This window comes from Rhinolophus sinicus, chromosome 2 (genome assembly GCF_057876585.1).
Source record: "Rhinolophus sinicus isolate RSI-liver-muscle chromosome 2, RSI-T2T, whole genome shotgun sequence".
Taxonomy (NCBI): Eukaryota; Metazoa; Chordata; class Mammalia; order Chiroptera; family Rhinolophidae; genus Rhinolophus; species Rhinolophus sinicus.
Genome location: NC_142502.1, coordinates 36,022,259 through 36,039,472, shown reverse-complemented (window position 1 = coordinate 36,039,472; position 17,214 = coordinate 36,022,259). Strand labels below are relative to the sequence as shown.

Sequence of the window (17,214 nt, the reverse complement as noted above, 5' to 3'; positions counted from 1 at the left end):
TCATTAGGCAGCTGCTGGTCAAGCTAACCGAGTTGCTGCAGGCTCTGCCCTCGCACGTGACCGCTGGGCGTCTACACCTTCATCTGTCTTCTGCCTCCTCCCCACCCCCAGAGCCTGACGGTCCGAGTGGAGCCGCAGGACCGCCCCAGTCTCCCAGGCTTGTGGCCGTGACCCGCGATGGCGCTGCTGAACGCGATCTTTTGCTGTCTGTTGACCATCTGGCACTGCCAACCCGGTCTGGGACTGCCTCTGGCGCCCGCGGGCTTTCAGAGTCCGGCTCCGGCGGTGGGTGAGTCGTCCGCAGCCCTTTCCCTCTCCGGAGCGGCCGGAGAGCGCCGGGGCGGAAGCGCGGGCTCAGTCAGAAGCGCGCGGGGCCGCGGAGCGCCCTGACCCGGACTCCAGCGAACTGGGCCCCAGATGCGCTGGTCGCCAACACCGGCTGCTGGGCGCGGGAGGGCGAGAGCCACGGAGGGACCAGAGCGCCAAGTCGACTCGCGGGGAGGCAGAGGCTTGACTGGGAGAAGTACCCGCTCCAGTGGGGGTGCTCCTAGCGGGTGCGGCAGCTGGATTCCGCCTCCCGTGCAGTGGTTTACACTTCGTGACTCCGGATGTTTTGCTCTCAGGGGGAGGGAAGGAAAAGCTGCGTGCTAACAGGAAAAAAGAATTTGGGAGCTGGATGTCCCGCCCTTCCAGCGGCCCTGAATCTGCCCAGAGCCGAGAGGGAGCTACAAACTTTCTGCCTCACCTGAGGGGTGTAAATTTCAGTGGGACTCAGTATCTTCTGTCCCGCTCACCGAGTTTGGTGGCCTTTTCTTTCCACTCCCTCATGCAGAGTACGGTCACAGCTTCGGTGCTGCCCACCCCTAGTCTACGTTAGAAATCATGGGGCCTTCATTTCACTTTACCTGGACGCGGGGATCCCCGCGAGCGAGGCCAATTTTATTCATTCCTAACACTTTACACAGTGCCTGTGACAGTGATGGGTCTCAAAGTGCGGTCTGGGACCGGCAGCAGCAGCACCACTTAAACTTGTTTAAAATGCAGGTTTTCAACCCCAACCCGAACCTACCGAATCCGAAACTACGAAAATTGGGGCCCGACAATTTGTTTAACAAACGCTCCAGGAAATTCTGATAGAGGCTAGAGTTTGAGAACCCCTGTTCCAGAATAGATAAATGTTGGATGAGGGATTTTTGAGCCTTCCGTTTCAAAGATCAAGGTACCCACACCTTCCAGACTCCCTTTAAAAAAAATAGTTGCTCTGTTATTTGGGGGGGGGGGGGGGCTTAGACAGGTGGAATTCTGTCCCGTGCTTTCCGCACAGCTGTCTCTGAAACTCAGTGCAGTGCTTAGTCCCAAACCTCTCTCCTCTTTTGCTCTTGCCTCTCAAGCACTTTGGAAATGCTCTGTGGAAAATGCCCTCTCTGTCTGAAAGCCAAGTCCTCATGACTCAGCTGTCAGGCGGTTGAGAGCAAGAACTATAAATCTGGTTTCCCAACTGTCATTCACAGCAAGAAATTGTTTCAAAATATACTTATGTATGCTGGTTCCTGCTTTTATTAAAGCTGGAGCTATGTTTAGTTATGTGGCTGTTTAGGATTTCGAGATAAAATGTCTCAGGTTGCGTGAGACCAACCAATCGCAAATTCACCTTTTGCTTTTAAGACTCTGATTGGTGAAGGCTCTAGTGACAAGGTGCTGGGGTCTAGTGACTCTCCAGTTCACACTTTTGTGTTTTGGTAGAGAAGCAACAAGTTGAGTCACCTAGGGAAGAGGGAGAAGGGTGACCAGGGTTCAAAGAGCTGCTAAGGGTTGACTTAGCAGTTTCACACCGGATGTATTATTTTACATGTGTTTTCCACTTGATGTGACCTTCCCCTTTCCTCCCCTCCCATCCCAAAATGCTTGGATTTCCTTACAACACTCGCCATGACTGGCTTCTTCTCACTTGATATTTGTGTGTGTGTGTGTGTGTGTGTGTGTGTGTGTGTGTAAATTACCAGTTCAGTTTTCTGTCCTGTCAAGTCCTGGTGGTCAGAGGACAACAACCCAGAGGAGCTTCCCCTGAGTGTGTTTAGCCACGATTCTTTAGATTTAGTAGGTTAGGACCTGCTGGACTATTTGGTAGGACCTGACATAAACAAATAAAAACACATATTTTAAACAGCCATATGTCCAAACATCTAAATTATGGTTTACTAGGTCCTTGAGAATAAATTAAAACTTTCTAAGATAAGTTGTAAGTTTTTCTTTTTTTTTTTTGGTATAATTATGAGCATTTATCTAGCTATGTTGACAACACATAGACATATACAAACATTTGTGGGCATCTTTTAAAGATTATCTGGAGAACACGATAGTAAGTGTGGTGTAGTGGAAAGAACTTTGGATTGTGAACCAGAGAGTCTGGATGGGAGTGTGGGCTCTGCCACAGGCCAGATCTGTGGTCTTGGAAACAGACACATACACACACACACACACACACACACACACACACACACACACAGCATTTTGTATACGATTTTATTACAGGTGGAAGGCGAGGCCTCCAGAGGTTCATTACTCATAAATTCCAGGTTAAGAACCTATCAGAGCTCCGTTCTTGGCGTCTATTTAAAGACACCCTTCAGTGCATCTAAGTAATCACCTACCCCTCACTTATCTGTCTGGCAATGCGGTGTTGTGGAAAGAGCATTGGACTGCCAGTCTGGAGAGACTGGTTCCAGTTTAGCTTTCATTGCTGAGTCACCGTGTGATCTTGAGGAAATCCTGAAATCTGTCTATGTCTAATTATAGAATGTTTGTTGAGCGCCTACTATAGGTCAGGCATATTCTAGATGCTGGGGATATATAAATCTAGATACTAAATTATATCAGAGGGATGTGTCCTTAATGTGTTTCCAGTTTTGGTTTACAAAAATTTAATGTATTTATAATCTCATGTCCCTTAATCAGCACAGTATATCATGTAGGTGCTGTCATTATCTATTTTACATGAGGTGAGTGAGACAGAAGGACATTTGAAAGTGAGCACACGCAGGGATGCAGCGTGTGCAGTGGTTAAGAACAATGCGGTCTCTGGAGTCAGATTTCCTGAATCCCTGTCTTGGCTCTGTTGCCTATGACATATTTAATCTCTGTGTGCTGCAGTTCCTTACTTGCAAAATGGAAATAATGATGAGTTACTATATGTAAAGCATTAAAAAAAAAGTACTAAACTTACAGTAAGTACTTGATAAATTTAAACTATTCTTTGGAAATGAGAAAGTTCAATCTTAAATGCAAACTTGGAGTTACAAAATAATAACGGTACAATTAACATTGAACTTACTAGATGCCAGGCACCCTCTAAGAGATTTACTTCTATTAAGTCATTTAACCCTCAGGTAGTAGGCAGTAATAGCTTCCCCATTTTATAGATGAAACAAGCCAAGATCATACAGCTAGATTAGTAAGTGGAGCTTGGGTTCAAAGTCAGGTAGTCTGACTCTTGTCCCTACTCTGATCCATAACACTATACTGTTCTGTGTTCACCTTAAATGTTACTACACCTTAACATTTCACAAATAATAAAATACATGGAAGGACAATTCTGATCTATTTGCTAGCTCCACTTTGCTTGTTGGATAAAGTATGTCTAAACTGGAAATAAAAGTAGGCATATTTTCTGCATTATAGCATAAAATAAATCACTTTTGGCTAATGTTTTCAAATGGAGACTGCATATCAAGTAATTGACCATAAAGACTATTTTACCTCTACTTTCTTCTGGATCTTTCGTTTACCATTTCTTAACTGTGAACTTAAATGTGTTATAAAATTATAACGATGTTGTGAAGAAACAACTTACCTTTTCTATCTTAACAAATTAACTGTTTTCAATTTTTTTTACTTTATTATTCCAGCCTTGGGTTTTATTCTAGTGTTTGCTTACATGCACACTCAGCATTTTTCATCTTTGTGTAGATAGCAGTTTGCATTCTACTTCTTTGCTCCATGCTTCTGGTGTAGTTATGTGGTGCTTCTGTCACTTCTGATGTATTTCTGATGTAAATTACAGAGTGAACTCAAAATTCAAAGTGTGAAAAAGTCTCAATATTAAAACAATGTATTAATTTCATATGAAAGGCAACAAAATCATTAAAGATATATGTAAATTAGGTACAAGCAAACTTGAGAGTCTTTCCAAATGGGGTTCAGATTTTGACTCTGCTATTTATTGGCTGTGTATACACGAGTAAATTTCCTAATTGATCCAGTGTTAGTTTCTCAACATGGAGAACAATGATTTCTATTTCAGAGAGTAGTTTTGAGAATGAAGTGACACAATATATTTAAATTGCTTGTCACAATGTCTGACACATAGTAAATACCTAATAAAAAGAGACACTACTGTGATTATTAGTACTAGTTTTTCTTTCAAAATAATCTTTCTCAAGATGATTTACAAGCAAGATGCTATCAAACGGGTCTGGGCTTCTCCCTGAAAACCTAATGGAAGTCTCCTCTTTAACAAATACTTCTCTTAAAATTATTAACATTTTATATAAATGTATGATAGAAGATATTCCTCTAAAAACTTTTAAGAACTTCTGGAATTCAATTTTTGGCTTAAAGCTAATATTAAAGTTTTATAGTCTTTCCCCATTAATGTTGAGCGGGAAGGTTTTGCAAGAATTTAGGAGATTTACAATTGGTAACCACAAAATTGCCATGGGGATATGAAAGTTAATTTGGGGAATATAATCAGTAATGTAAAGATTTTGTAGGGTATCTGAAGGACACTTGTCTTATTAGGGAGACCACTTCATGGACAGTATAGATGCCTGATAACTGCTCTGTACACCTGAAGCTGAAGCTGAATAATAATGAATGTCAACTATAATTATATATATTATAGACACATATATATTCACAGTAAGTGGAGTACAGCATAAGGAATAGAGACAGTGGAAATGTAACGGCTGTATGCGATGTCAGAGGGGTAGTAGATTGGGGGTAGGGGGTTATCACTTTGTGAGGGGTATAAATGATAAATGTCTATTACATTGTTGTGTACACCTGAAACTAATAAAAAAAAATAGAATTTAGGAGACTTAGTATTTAGTTCCTGGTTCTCCAATCTATTTACTGTGTCACCCTAACAAACCACATGATATTTCTATATCAGTTTTTCGACACGAAGCATGTAAATAAATTATAAAACTTTACATTTTGGAATGAAACAGACATGCTGTTAAGACACAATATATTATTATTGACCTCCTAGAAGGATGTCTCTGTATATTTCATTATGCAGTTTGTGTTTGTTATATAGTCTTGTTATCCCTGACCTCCTCAGTTCTGACACATGTAAGTAGTAAATTCTAGTACATTCTTCCTACTGTCCTTAGAATCTTCATCTCACAGGAAAAGATTATATTTAACTTCAGGGCATATGAACACTTAAGTTACTAAGACTTTGCTCCATAACAGGGAGGAGAAACTGTGTCTAGACTTATTGTAAATATTTGTATGGGAATACCAAAAAAAAGTAGATTTAGCACCATTTCTTTTCTAATCAACAGGACAGTTTTGGCACGTGACTGACTTACACTTAGACCCTACTTACCACATCACAGATGACCATGCAAAAGTGTGTGCTTCATCCAAAGGCATAAATGCCTCTGATCCTGGACCTTTTGGAGATGTTATGTGTGATTCTCCATATCACCTTATTTTGTCAGCATTTGATTTTATTAAAAATTCAGAACAAGAAGCCTCTTTCATGATATGGACAGGGTAAGTGATTATATAAAGACCATCAGTTATTCAATATTTACCTGTAGTGTCCTAAGCTTCATTAGAAAGCTGAATTCCATAAGCTTAATTATGTTTTAAGAATTATTTGGGTTTAAAAAATACTAGGTGAAATTAATCAACATTGTTAGAGATAAGAAAAATTTTGTCTTTTTAGAATACAAGAAAGATGTCGATGTTAATGAACATGAATCCATAAATAGCACACTTGTATCAGTATCTTGAAGTATTTATTAATGTGATAAATGTATTGGTTAAATAATTGAAGACAGATGGCAACAATGGGAGTTAGCCTGTGATAGCAATTTCGTATCATCTGGTGGTATAATTGATTAATTAATTCTATCCATCACTGTAGAGTGAAGAGGCCTATATTTCCTGTGATAATGACCATGGCACTATTTTAATTAATTTATACATTGTAACTTTGTATTATCTTTATAATAGATATTATTATTAATTATTATTCCCATTTTACAGATGAGGAAATGAAGGCACTGAGCCCCTAAGTAACCTGCCCAAATGCACATAGCTAGTAAGTGGCAAATTGGGATTTGAATCCAGGCATTTGGGCTCTGGAATCTGTACTTTTAATTACTAAAATTTTTTACCTTTCATAAATCTTCAGTCAGGCAGTGAAATTGGCTGATATTTCTAGTTTACCTTTTGTAATTTCACTTTTTTTTTGTAGGATTCTTTGTAGGAGAAAAGTAAATGAAGAGTAGTTTATCAACTCTTAATTATCTGTTGTTTTTTTCGGTGGAGCAAGGATTCATACATAAATCTAGTGCCTTTTATAGAAACTGATTTTGTTCTCTATGATTCTTCTCCTTTTCAGGGATAGCCCACCTCATGTTCCAGTGAGTGAACTCTCAACAGACAGAGTCATAAGTGTGATTGCTAATATGACAACCACCATCCAGAGTCTCTTTCCAAATCTCCAGGTTTTCCCTGCGCTGGGTAATCATGACTATTGGCCACAGGTAAATTTGACCTTAACTTCCAGAAGTGCTTGAAGGATTTTACCCATCAGTAGTGTCAAAATTATGACAATAACTAGCTGATGGTAGGGTGTGGGAGTGGGGCTTATCGAGGCAGTGTGCTCTTAATGCCAACCATCAAGGATGGCAACATGAGTGTTTTTTTTTGGGGGGGGGATTTTAGAGTGACTCTTAGTAATTGATAAAATGTTATGTCCATAGTGAGTTTTCAGAAGCACATTACTTAGTTTGTGAACTATTAATTTTTGTTTTCTTTTATAATCTTCCTTAATTTCTTGTTTTTGAATAATTTTGTCATTCATTTGTATTTCCATGATAAGGTTAGCAAGGAAGGTTAACGCTGACAAATGCTTACATTTTTCAGAATTTCAGTGAGACATAGAAAGCTCTCCACACTCTAACTAATCTAAGCTAGTCTATGATTAAAAACTTTAAAAACATAGCAAGCTATTGTAAGAACCAAAGAGGGAGGTCCATGTTCAAGTCCAGCTTATCTATTTAAGGTATGAATCAAGGCAGACACTGTTCAGAATATGTAATGCCTATTTAGCCTGGTCTTCAATTCATCAGAGCAGTCATTTGTTAAGTAGCCTGTGCATAACAGCTGGATACCAACCTTGGTTATATGGTCTTGTTATAGTAGTGTAGAATCTTAGATTTGTACAAATTCAAGAGATCTCAGAGATTGTTCTTTACTCCAGGGCTTTGCAAACTATGGTCTCTGTTCCAAATTTGGCCTGCCACTTGTTTTTATAAATAAAGTTTTATTGGGAAACAGCCATGGCTATTCTTTCTGTATTGCCTGTGGCTTTTGCAACGGTAGAGCAGAATAGTTGCGACAGAGACCATATCATTCGTAAGCCTAAACTAATTATTATTTGGCCTTTTATAGAAAAAGTTTGCTGAGCCTCATGTAGATCTACTCTTTATTTTATAGATGAGAAAACCGAGGCCTAGAAAGGATAAGTTGCTTGTTCAAGTGCTCACAATCACTTAGAGCGGAGCCCATATCCTGGATCTTTTGCATTCAGTTAGACCCACATCTTTCACACATCCTTGTTCTTGCCAGACTAACATAATCAGTATCTCCAGAACACGATATTTACTTTCAGGACTCTCTTTGCCTACATTTTTCTTTTTGCTTAGAGTATCTTTTCCATCTTATATCAAAAGGATGTTTCATGAGGGTCTTGAATACATTAGTTTGTCTAACCTGCATACAGTGACTTTGAAAAGTTGTACTCTAGGATGAGCTTAAGTTTCAAGTGACTTCTTGGCACTGGCCTCCAGTCTTGAGATGAACAATATGTGAGTCTTGGTGAGTTGGCCTCTGAACCAGTGGTTGACTTTTGTTACTGTTGAGATGTTAGACCACACAGTATGGAGGTTTGGGGATGAAAAATCTCCAGGAGCCAGAGGTTACACACATTGTTTTTATATGCTTTAGGTGACAGGCAGACTGGTATAATAGAAACATGGGGTTTAGAGTCATATTCACCAGAATGTAAATCCCTGTTCTGTCCTGTTTCTAATAGCATGACCAACTTGGATACTTCACTTAATGTCCCTAATCCATAGGACACTCACTTATAAATAGGATCAATAATACCTGCCTTGCAACATTTTTGTGAGAATCAGTGACACTAGATAAAAAGGGCATAGCTTCCTACCTGGCGTATAATAAACCCTCAGTGAGTGGAGTGGTGGTTTATAGCATTAAGTTGTGACATGCGATACATTTTTCTTAACTCCTTTGAGGATTTGTTTCATTTTACTTTTATCTTCGTCTTCTTTTTATGAAGTCACATCTTATAATATTTCAAAGATATAGATACCATCCAACTTCTAAACTATACCTATTATATGTACAGCTATGGTAATTGGGCAGCCTGTATACCTTAAATAGTTGTGTTTTTTTTCTCTTTCTTGATTATGGCTTTGTATCTGAAAAATCTTTCTATTATTCTACTGCCATTATTTTACCCCACATGTTACATTTCAGGAATGTCAAATGTAACATGAAAGCCCCACAACAAATTTTACTAGAGACTGATATCTGAGATTGGATTCTGCTGGATGTTAATAACAAATTTGACAAGTGTTATTTCCATTAAAACCCCGTCAGCATCTGTATAAACATAGCTACATAAACATGCATATACATATGTATGTCCCTACCCATTCCATTAGAAGTTAATCCTCGTGTGGGCAGCCCAGGGATTCCTTCCAGTTACCCTCCTAGAAAACAGTCTGGGCCAGGGTCCTCATTTACTCTTACACTGGTAAGGCCGGTACCACGAAACTTCTGGGGGGATCACCTCCCATCACACTGTGGAGTTTAGTTCTCAACAGTGGTCATGTCACAGCCAAAAAGGAGTGATGCTAACATGGTGCAATAGATAATTGGATGTAAGAGTAATGGTGCAAGGACCTGGGATTTAGATCCAGCTCTGAGATTGACCGTTGTCCCTGGATAAATCACCTAACTAACTTGGTGTTGATATTTCTCATATTTAAAATAGAAAAGTCTAGAGTAATTTTTATATGATTTTAAGATTCTTCATGCCATTCCAGTATCTTGGCATCCATTCCGAAGTAAACAAATGGCTAAGACTTTAGGTTTTTTGATGATGATGATGACCAATTTTTAATCAGAATCTAGATTGGCCTAAAACATTGTGTAATGTTCAGACAGATGACTCTGATCTCTGACACAAACTGAAAATATACTTTGGATAATTAGTTATAGTTAAACAAGTCATTTGGTTACTACCCACCCTGAATGTATTTACTTTCATCATGTATTAGGAATATAGATTAGGAACTAACGTGACTAGGGTATCGTCTTGAAAAATAACTAAGCATTTTAATTAATGCTGACAGGAAAACTCCTTTAAGAAATAGGTCTCTGTCACTAATGTAGAGAAGAAAATGTGGAAAGTGAAGAAAATGGCTTCAGTTTTTTAATTTAAGTTTCTAAAACAAAAAATAGTAATTACCCAATTTTACAAATGATTTCTGGGTTTTTAGTCAGTATCTATTTCCTTAAAGTTTTGTTTTTTTCTTCTCTACAGCTTATGTCACCATAAAGATACTTTATTGTAATATGATATAGTAGGGTGATAAAAGATACTTTATGAAAGTAAAATTAATGTTGTATACATCTAGTATAATATTAACAAAATAAAAACATTTTTGATATAATTTAGGCTGACATAAGAGAGTTCTTCAAATCAAAAGCTTGTGGTTGTAAATCTTTATTCAAGAAGTTAAGAGCTTTATACTGGTGTTAACATTTCAGAGGACTTGGTTTAATTTTAAAACCATGGAATTTTCTCCACTCCTTCTGCGTGCTACACTAGGACCTGCCTGATCAGGCCCAAACCTGTCTTCAGTGTCTCTTGAATAGCATATGCTCACATCCATCCTACACCCTGGCCACACTAAAATGCGTTCTCTTCTCTGTGTATGGAACTGTGTTTGCATCAGCCATTGTTTTTGCTTTGATGCCTTTTAAAAAGAATATGGTTAGTGTACAATGTTATATTAGTTTCAGGTATATAACATAGTGATTCGACACTTATATACCTAACAAAGGGCTCACCATGACAAGTCTAGTAACCATCTGTCATGTATAAGGTTATTACGATATTATTGACTATATTCCTTATGCTATACTTTACATCCCTGTGACTTACTGATTTTATAACCGGAAACTTGTTTCTCTTGTTCCTCTTTACCTTTTTGGACATTTTTCCCATCTCCTTCCCCGCTGGCAACCATCAGTTTGTTCTCTATGCTTATGAGTCTGTTTCTGTTTTGTTTTGATTTTTAAATTTCACATGTAAGTGAAATCATAAAGTATTTGTCCTTCTCTGTCTGATGACTTTTTTTTGTCAACATTAATGAATCACTATTCAAGGCTTGGTTCAAATGCTCTCTTCTTTCTTCCCTCTGACTCTCTGGACCAGACTTGATTGTTTCTACACTCTCAGAACCTCTGCAGTAGCGCCTAGCACATTACATTGTCTTATAGGTAGTTGTTTATATTTTGTCCCTGTTTCCCCAACTAAGTTATAAATTCCTTGAAGATTAAGTCTATCTGGTATCCCACCTGGTATTTCCAGATGCCTAACATAGCAGTGAGCATTCAAGTAATGTTTAAATTAATTAATCCACATATCTTTAGAGTTTCAATGGTGAATGATGTTGTTTGTGGCCAGGATCAACTGCCTACATTCACCAGCAAGGTGTACAGTACAGTAGCAAACCTCTGGAAACCATGGTTAGATGAAGAAGCTATTCGTACTTTAAGGAAAGGTGAGTGCAAGATTTACTCATCCCCATTGTGTCTGCATTTTTTTTTCCATGTTGTTTAGACTTAGATCTTTAATGTTTGGTTGCGTGTACCAATTCTGGAAACCGTAAGTCTTGTTTGAAAGCTGAGGAGAGGCATGGATGGTGAGTGGGCCCAGGACAAAGAAAGCAAGGCCGAGATCTCAGTGGCTAACATTGACAGTAGATTCTTGGGTGTTCTGTTACCACTGGTTCACTGGTGTGAATGGGGCTATGCCTTCAAGCCTCATCTCCACAAAGATGTAACAGCTCTCGTTTGTCCGCCATTTCTTCAGTCGTCTCTGGCAAGTTCCATGTGTGTTCCCATTCTTTGTATTTTGTATTTCACAATTATTCTCATCTTAGCTCCCTGATCATACAAAAGTAGGAGTTGATATATTAATCTTTCTTTTACAAAATTCAATACATCATGGCCTAGTGCCAATATATTTAATTATCTTTTCATCTGAATATTGGATACAACTATTGTTACTTCTACATGTGGAAGTGCCAGCATTGGACCTAACACATGGTAGTTTTGCAATAAATGTCTGTTAAAAGGGATTCTTATCTAATGACAGCCGATGTATGTACAAACCAAAGTATGAAAAATAGATATAACCATCCTGACTGCCTTATAAATCTTAATTAAGAATTTGCTTTCACAGTGACTGCATATCTGTGTGTTTTTCTGGAATGTGTTTTAAATTTGTTTTTATAGGTGGCTTTTATTCACAGAAAGTTTCAAATAATCTGAACCTTAGGATCATCAGTCTAAACACAAACTTGTACTACGGCCCAGATGTCGTCACCCTGAATAAGACTGACCCAGCAAATCAGTTTGAATGGCTAGAAAGTACACTGAATGTCTCTCAGCAAAATAAGGAGAAGGTAGGTTTCATAGATCAAAATCATCAGGGGATAAAAGGAGGGCTAAATGTGTATATTTGTTAAACTTGAGGGAGGTCAGCTATTAATAAAAGTTAAAATTTGAAGATGTTTTCACATGAAACACCTTATGATTCATGTCTGTCATTGTTTGTTTTATTTTGTTTTGTTTTTAATGTTTTGGGAATTGAGTGACATCAACTGATATAAAAAGTGGCTAATATAAAGAAAATTATGACCAATGTCACAGTTACCTTATATTATAAACAGTGTAGTTTAAATGAGACCAGTGCAAATATCGTGAAATTAATAGTTTCCTGATTTCATCTTCTTTTGGTAATAAATAGGAGAGAGAGTATATTTGCTTTCTAAGTTTTAATTAATATACTTTTAATCTTGGGTATCTAAATGGCATTTAGCGATGACAAGTGTGCAAAAAGATTTCATCACCCCTCCTTGTGTTTCTTTCTCCAGGTGTACATCATAGCTCATATTCCAGTGGGGTATCTGCCCTATTCAATGAGCACGACAGCCATGAGAGAATACTATAATGAAAAATTGATAGATATTTTTAGAAAATACAGCAATGTCATTGCAGGACAATTTTATGGACATACTCACAGAGACAGCATTATGGTTCTTTCAGATAAAAAAGGTAATACGATGTCTTGTTTGTATTTCCCCAATTCAAGGTGCTAAAGCAAAGCCGAGTATCTCCAGTAATTTTTGCTGATTTAGTAAATTAAATATTTCCTACAGTTGACCTGCCAACACCAGCGTTTATTTAATCACCTTCCATTATCGTATGGTGAGTGGCCGTATCATAGTCCTACAGTTGGGTTTCTTCCTGTTGGCTCCACAGGGCTGCTGTCCTTTGATTGGTGTCAACACAAAAGCCTTTGAAACCCTCAGATCACTCAAATTTGCTTTTAGATCCTCAAGTTTAGAGAAATATTACTGTTTGATATTTACCCGCTAGACTCGTTTCTTTTAATATGACTTGTTTTACTTCTGTGAATTTAAAGAGCAAAGTGCGATTTATTTTACCATTGGTTTAAAATAAAACATGTTAAGCTCTTTCAAGTGCTTAGTGACATTGTCATCTTCTCAGCCTTAAAAGAAAAAAAAAATAGATTAAACTCTAGCATAAAACGAAATAGGGATTGTCTATGTTTAAAAATTTTGTCTGCATGAGGGCAGAAAACTGAGAGTTAACAAAATGAGAGTTCTGATTTTATAGTAGTCAGCCAAGAGAAAAAAACAACATGTATTTTTTTTCAGTAATTGGGGAACAGTTTTGAAATGCTTTACCTCTTTCATTTAGAATGAGTGGGCTGGTAAAAATGACCATTTTCCAGCATTTGATATCTTTTTTACTCAGAAAGCGATTTAGTTCTATGATAGTATAAAATATGGTGACACATTAATAAAATTCTTATTATGTAATTATTGGAATATTGTCTCAGGTAGAGATACAGAACAAATTAGTTTTGTATTTTATGTGTGAGTGTACTTATAAAACCTGAATTTTTTTAATTAATTTTTTCAAATACATAGAAGCAGAGAGAATGATAAAATAAACCCCCATGTACCATCACTTATATTTAACATCTGTCAAGACTTTGCCAGATTACTGACTCTGAGTGGTGAACACGCAATGTGATATATAGATGATATATTACAGAATTGTACACCTAAAATCTATGTAACTTATACTAACAATTGTCACCCCAATAAACTTTAATTACAAAAAAAAAAAGACTTTGCCACATTTACTTTACCTCTCCATTTTTTAGTCTTATTTTTTTCTGAAGTATTTGAAAGTGAATCTCAAACAACAGATCTCTGTCAGCTCTACATGCTTCTGTATGTATTGCTAAAATATATAGGTAACTTGAATAATCATAATACCATTAACTTACCCAAACAAAATCAGCAGTAATTCTTTGGTATGATCTAATACCAGTCCATAGTGAAAATTCCCCTATTTTCTTAAAAGTGTCTTTTTACTGTTGTCTCAAGTCAGGATCCATCAAGGATCATACATCATTTGGCTGTTAGGTCTGTTTATCTCTTAAATCTGAAACTTGTTCATAATTTTAATGTTGTTAAACTCAAATTCTAAAAGATTATGTTTACGTACACATGTTTTGTCCAGGAAATCCGATAAATTCTTTGTTTGTGGCTCCTGCTGTTACCCCAGTGAAGAATGCTTTACAAAAACAGACCAACAATCCTGGTGTCAGACTATTTCAGTATGATCCTCGTGATTATACATTATTGGTAAGTGGGCACCATTTTAGAATTGACCCCTTACTTGTGCATGTCTTTGTAGTTTTCCTTATTTTAATTGAATCTTTTCAGTGCAGCTATGTGAGTTGTATTTTATGTTAAAAATCTAATGTCTTTCTTCTTTTTTATGTTTTGAATGTCAGTACTTTCTAAGTATGAGTTTACGATGTCAGCCTTTGGGAGGGTGTTTCTCTAAATCTCTTCTAAAGACTTCACATTTGTTTAGAGGAAGGTTTCATTGGGTAGTGCCTTATCTGCCGACTAGTATGCAGGTTGAAACTTTTCACTAAGCCATATTTGTTATTATTTACTCTTCTTTAGAACATAGCTGTGAAGAAGAGTGTAGGTTCTGAACCCATACTCTCTCATGAGCTGTATTACCTAACTTCTCTGTCCCAGTCTATTCTGTAAAACAGGCATTAAAGTATTACTGACTTCACCAAGTTGCTGTGAGAATTATATGAACAAATATATGCAAAGCACTTAGAAAAATGCTTGGCTCATAGTAAGTGCTCAATAAATATTGGCAAAACATTTTGTAAAAAAATAAATTGAGCTGAACATTTATCTTTGTGACAAAAGTTCTCTGGAGCTTCTATATAACTCTATGCTTTAGATCAATTTAACATCAAAGGCTGGGCATTTAGTTTCTGGGTTGTGTCCCTTTTGACAAGTATAATTTGAAAATAATTTCTCAGTTAAAGTCTCTATTAATCTACCTAGATTTTTTTCCTAGATAAATTTTAACAGAAGGTAGCTCTGTTATTCCCTAGAATATGTTCTTACAAAGGAGGTAGGTCTAGGAAAATATTTAATCCATAAATATTAGATTAAATAAGGTAATAAAGTAATTAATAGATAAACTAGTCCAAAGGAATTCTTTTACAACTATTAGTTGTCTATTTTTGGATCTGAATCTCAGATACAAACATACACACACACATACACACACACACACATGCACACACACCTATATGTACATGTATGTATGTGTGTATACATGTACCAACATAGAATGATGTCCCTCATAGAGCACCAAATAATTTTTAAAAGTGCAAAACAGTTTGTATAGTATGACTTCATTGTTTTTTAAAAAAGCCAAAAAGATAGTAAATGGGTATATATAGTCTAAATATTTATATTTGTTTTGTACATAAAGGCAGGACCAACACACGTACACTGGGGTGCTGCTAAATGTTTAACAACCTGTTCACTGAAGGAAAAAAGCTCTTTGATTTGTAGTGTTTGCCAATTTCCATGATGTAAATACTCCCATCATGACCAATTTCAAGCTGCCAATGTAATATCAACCAACTCATAAGATTCCTGAAAATTTGACAATAGGCTCTTGTGTGTTGGTACAAGACGCCTCCAGCATGCACTGATGTGTACAAAACTATTGGCAGTGGCTACTTCTGAAGTATGTGAATTGAAGGCTTTGTATTTTGTATGTCTCTCTATAGTTTAGATTATTTTCTATTATATTCTTTCATTATTTTTAAAATAAAAACAAATGTAGATCTTCTATCAGGATTTTTTTGCTTAAAACCAATTCTCACTTTTTTTTAACTACCACAACTTTAAATTAAGAATGTCACATAAATCCTGATAAGAACTCTTCTTACTGTGCAGTACTTTATATGCCAAAACGTGAACCAGGTTTTGTTACTGTTTTAAACCATAGGATATGTTGCAGTATTATTTGAACCTGACAGATGCTAATCTAAAGGGAGTAGCCAACTGGAAGCCGGAATATATCCTGACCCAGACCTACGATATTGAAGATTTGCAGCCAAAAAATTTGCATGGATTAGCTAAACAGTTTGCAATCCCAGACAGTAAGAAATTTATAAAATACTATAATTACTTCTTTGTGAGTTATGATAGCAGTGTAATTTGCAATGCAAAATGTAAGGCCTTTCAGGTTTGTGCAATAATGAGTCTTGATCATGATTCCTATGTAGATTGCCTCAAACAATATTATGTAAGGCACAATCTATAGTATTTCACAACTTGTGTTCATAGACAATGTAACATTGCTCTCTTTCTGAGATCAGTTTCCGGGAATTGTAAATCTTTGTGAGTTTCTGCGTGGGCAAACAGAATTCCTTTCTTTCTTATGATGCCCAAATGTAAACATTTTTAATGTCATACATTTTTATGACATTGAATATATTTAAACTGCCCATTACTTGAATGATGTTCAGGTGTAAATTTTCTGTCTTCCAGTTTATATAATTATATATCTAATTTATACTCTTGTTGACCTTGTCTTTTTTATAATAAAGCAAATGATTCTTCCTATTATGATGGATTATTCTTAATATGGTAATTTTCAGTCCTTTAATTGACTCTTGTTAAAACTTCATGTGTAAACTGAGGTTGAAGCTGTTTATCTCTCACATGTAAACTGAGGTTAATGCTATTTACATGCATCATTTCTTCTTGGGAAAACGCCAAGGTCTCATTAGGGCTCTAAGTCGATGAAACATCATGGGACATGTGTTGCTTCACTCTTTACTCTGTGAGTGAAAGGAGTGCTCTTTAGTACTGCTAACTTTTAAGGAAGAGAATGTCACAAGTTGTACTTATTGTAACTGCAGTGTTAGTGCAAGGCCTAGGTCCTAGTCCAGTGCCTGACACTTGGTAACTAATTGTCGAAATTAATTAAAAGGTGTGAGTATTTCTCTAAGAAGTATACTAGGATGCGGTGGTGGCATTGTCTTTGTCACAATATTCTGAGAGAGGATAAAAATGAGCTTTCATTTCATGGGGTTGTTTTCAGAGTTCTCCCATGGTTGTTTGCTTCTCAACAGCTTTTCGCAAGCTGTTGTTTGCTTCCAGGCTATGTGGGAGAATTGAAGTAGAAGAGAAGAGAAGGAGGCTGAGAGATTTAGGG

The 17,214-nt window shown here is 36.9% G+C and overlaps 1 protein-coding gene across 1 annotated transcript; it reads left to right on the top strand.

Moving 5' to 3' along the window:
- The first annotated feature begins 48 nt into the window (after positions 1 to 48).
- On the top strand, positions 49 to 16,620 carry SMPDL3A (sphingomyelin phosphodiesterase acid like 3A). The gene is made up of 8 exons (XM_019740960.3): positions 49 to 289; positions 5,568 to 5,781; positions 6,638 to 6,782; positions 11,024 to 11,120; positions 11,857 to 12,026; positions 12,498 to 12,678; positions 14,182 to 14,306; positions 16,000 to 16,620. The coding sequence occupies exons 1-8, from the start codon at positions 178 to 180 to the stop codon at positions 16,315 to 16,317; spliced, it is 1,362 nt and encodes a 453-aa protein (XP_019596519.2). The 5' UTR covers positions 49 to 177; the 3' UTR covers positions 16,318 to 16,620.
- The last annotated feature ends 594 nt before the right edge of the window (positions 16,621 to 17,214 follow it).

Excerpts from the sequence above, each read along its gene's own strand:
- SMPDL3A (XM_019740960.3), top strand. The coding sequence starts at position 178 with ATGGCGCTGCTGAACGCGATCTTTTGCTGTCTGTTGACCATCTGGCAC. Across the intron at positions 5,782-6,637 it reads TCTTTCATGATATGGACAGG|GGATAGCCCACCTCATGTTC; the intron begins GTAAGTGATTAT and ends TCTCCTTTTCAG. Across the intron at positions 14,307-15,999 it reads CTCGTGATTATACATTATTG|GATATGTTGCAGTATTATTT; the intron begins GTAAGTGGGCAC and ends TTTAAACCATAG.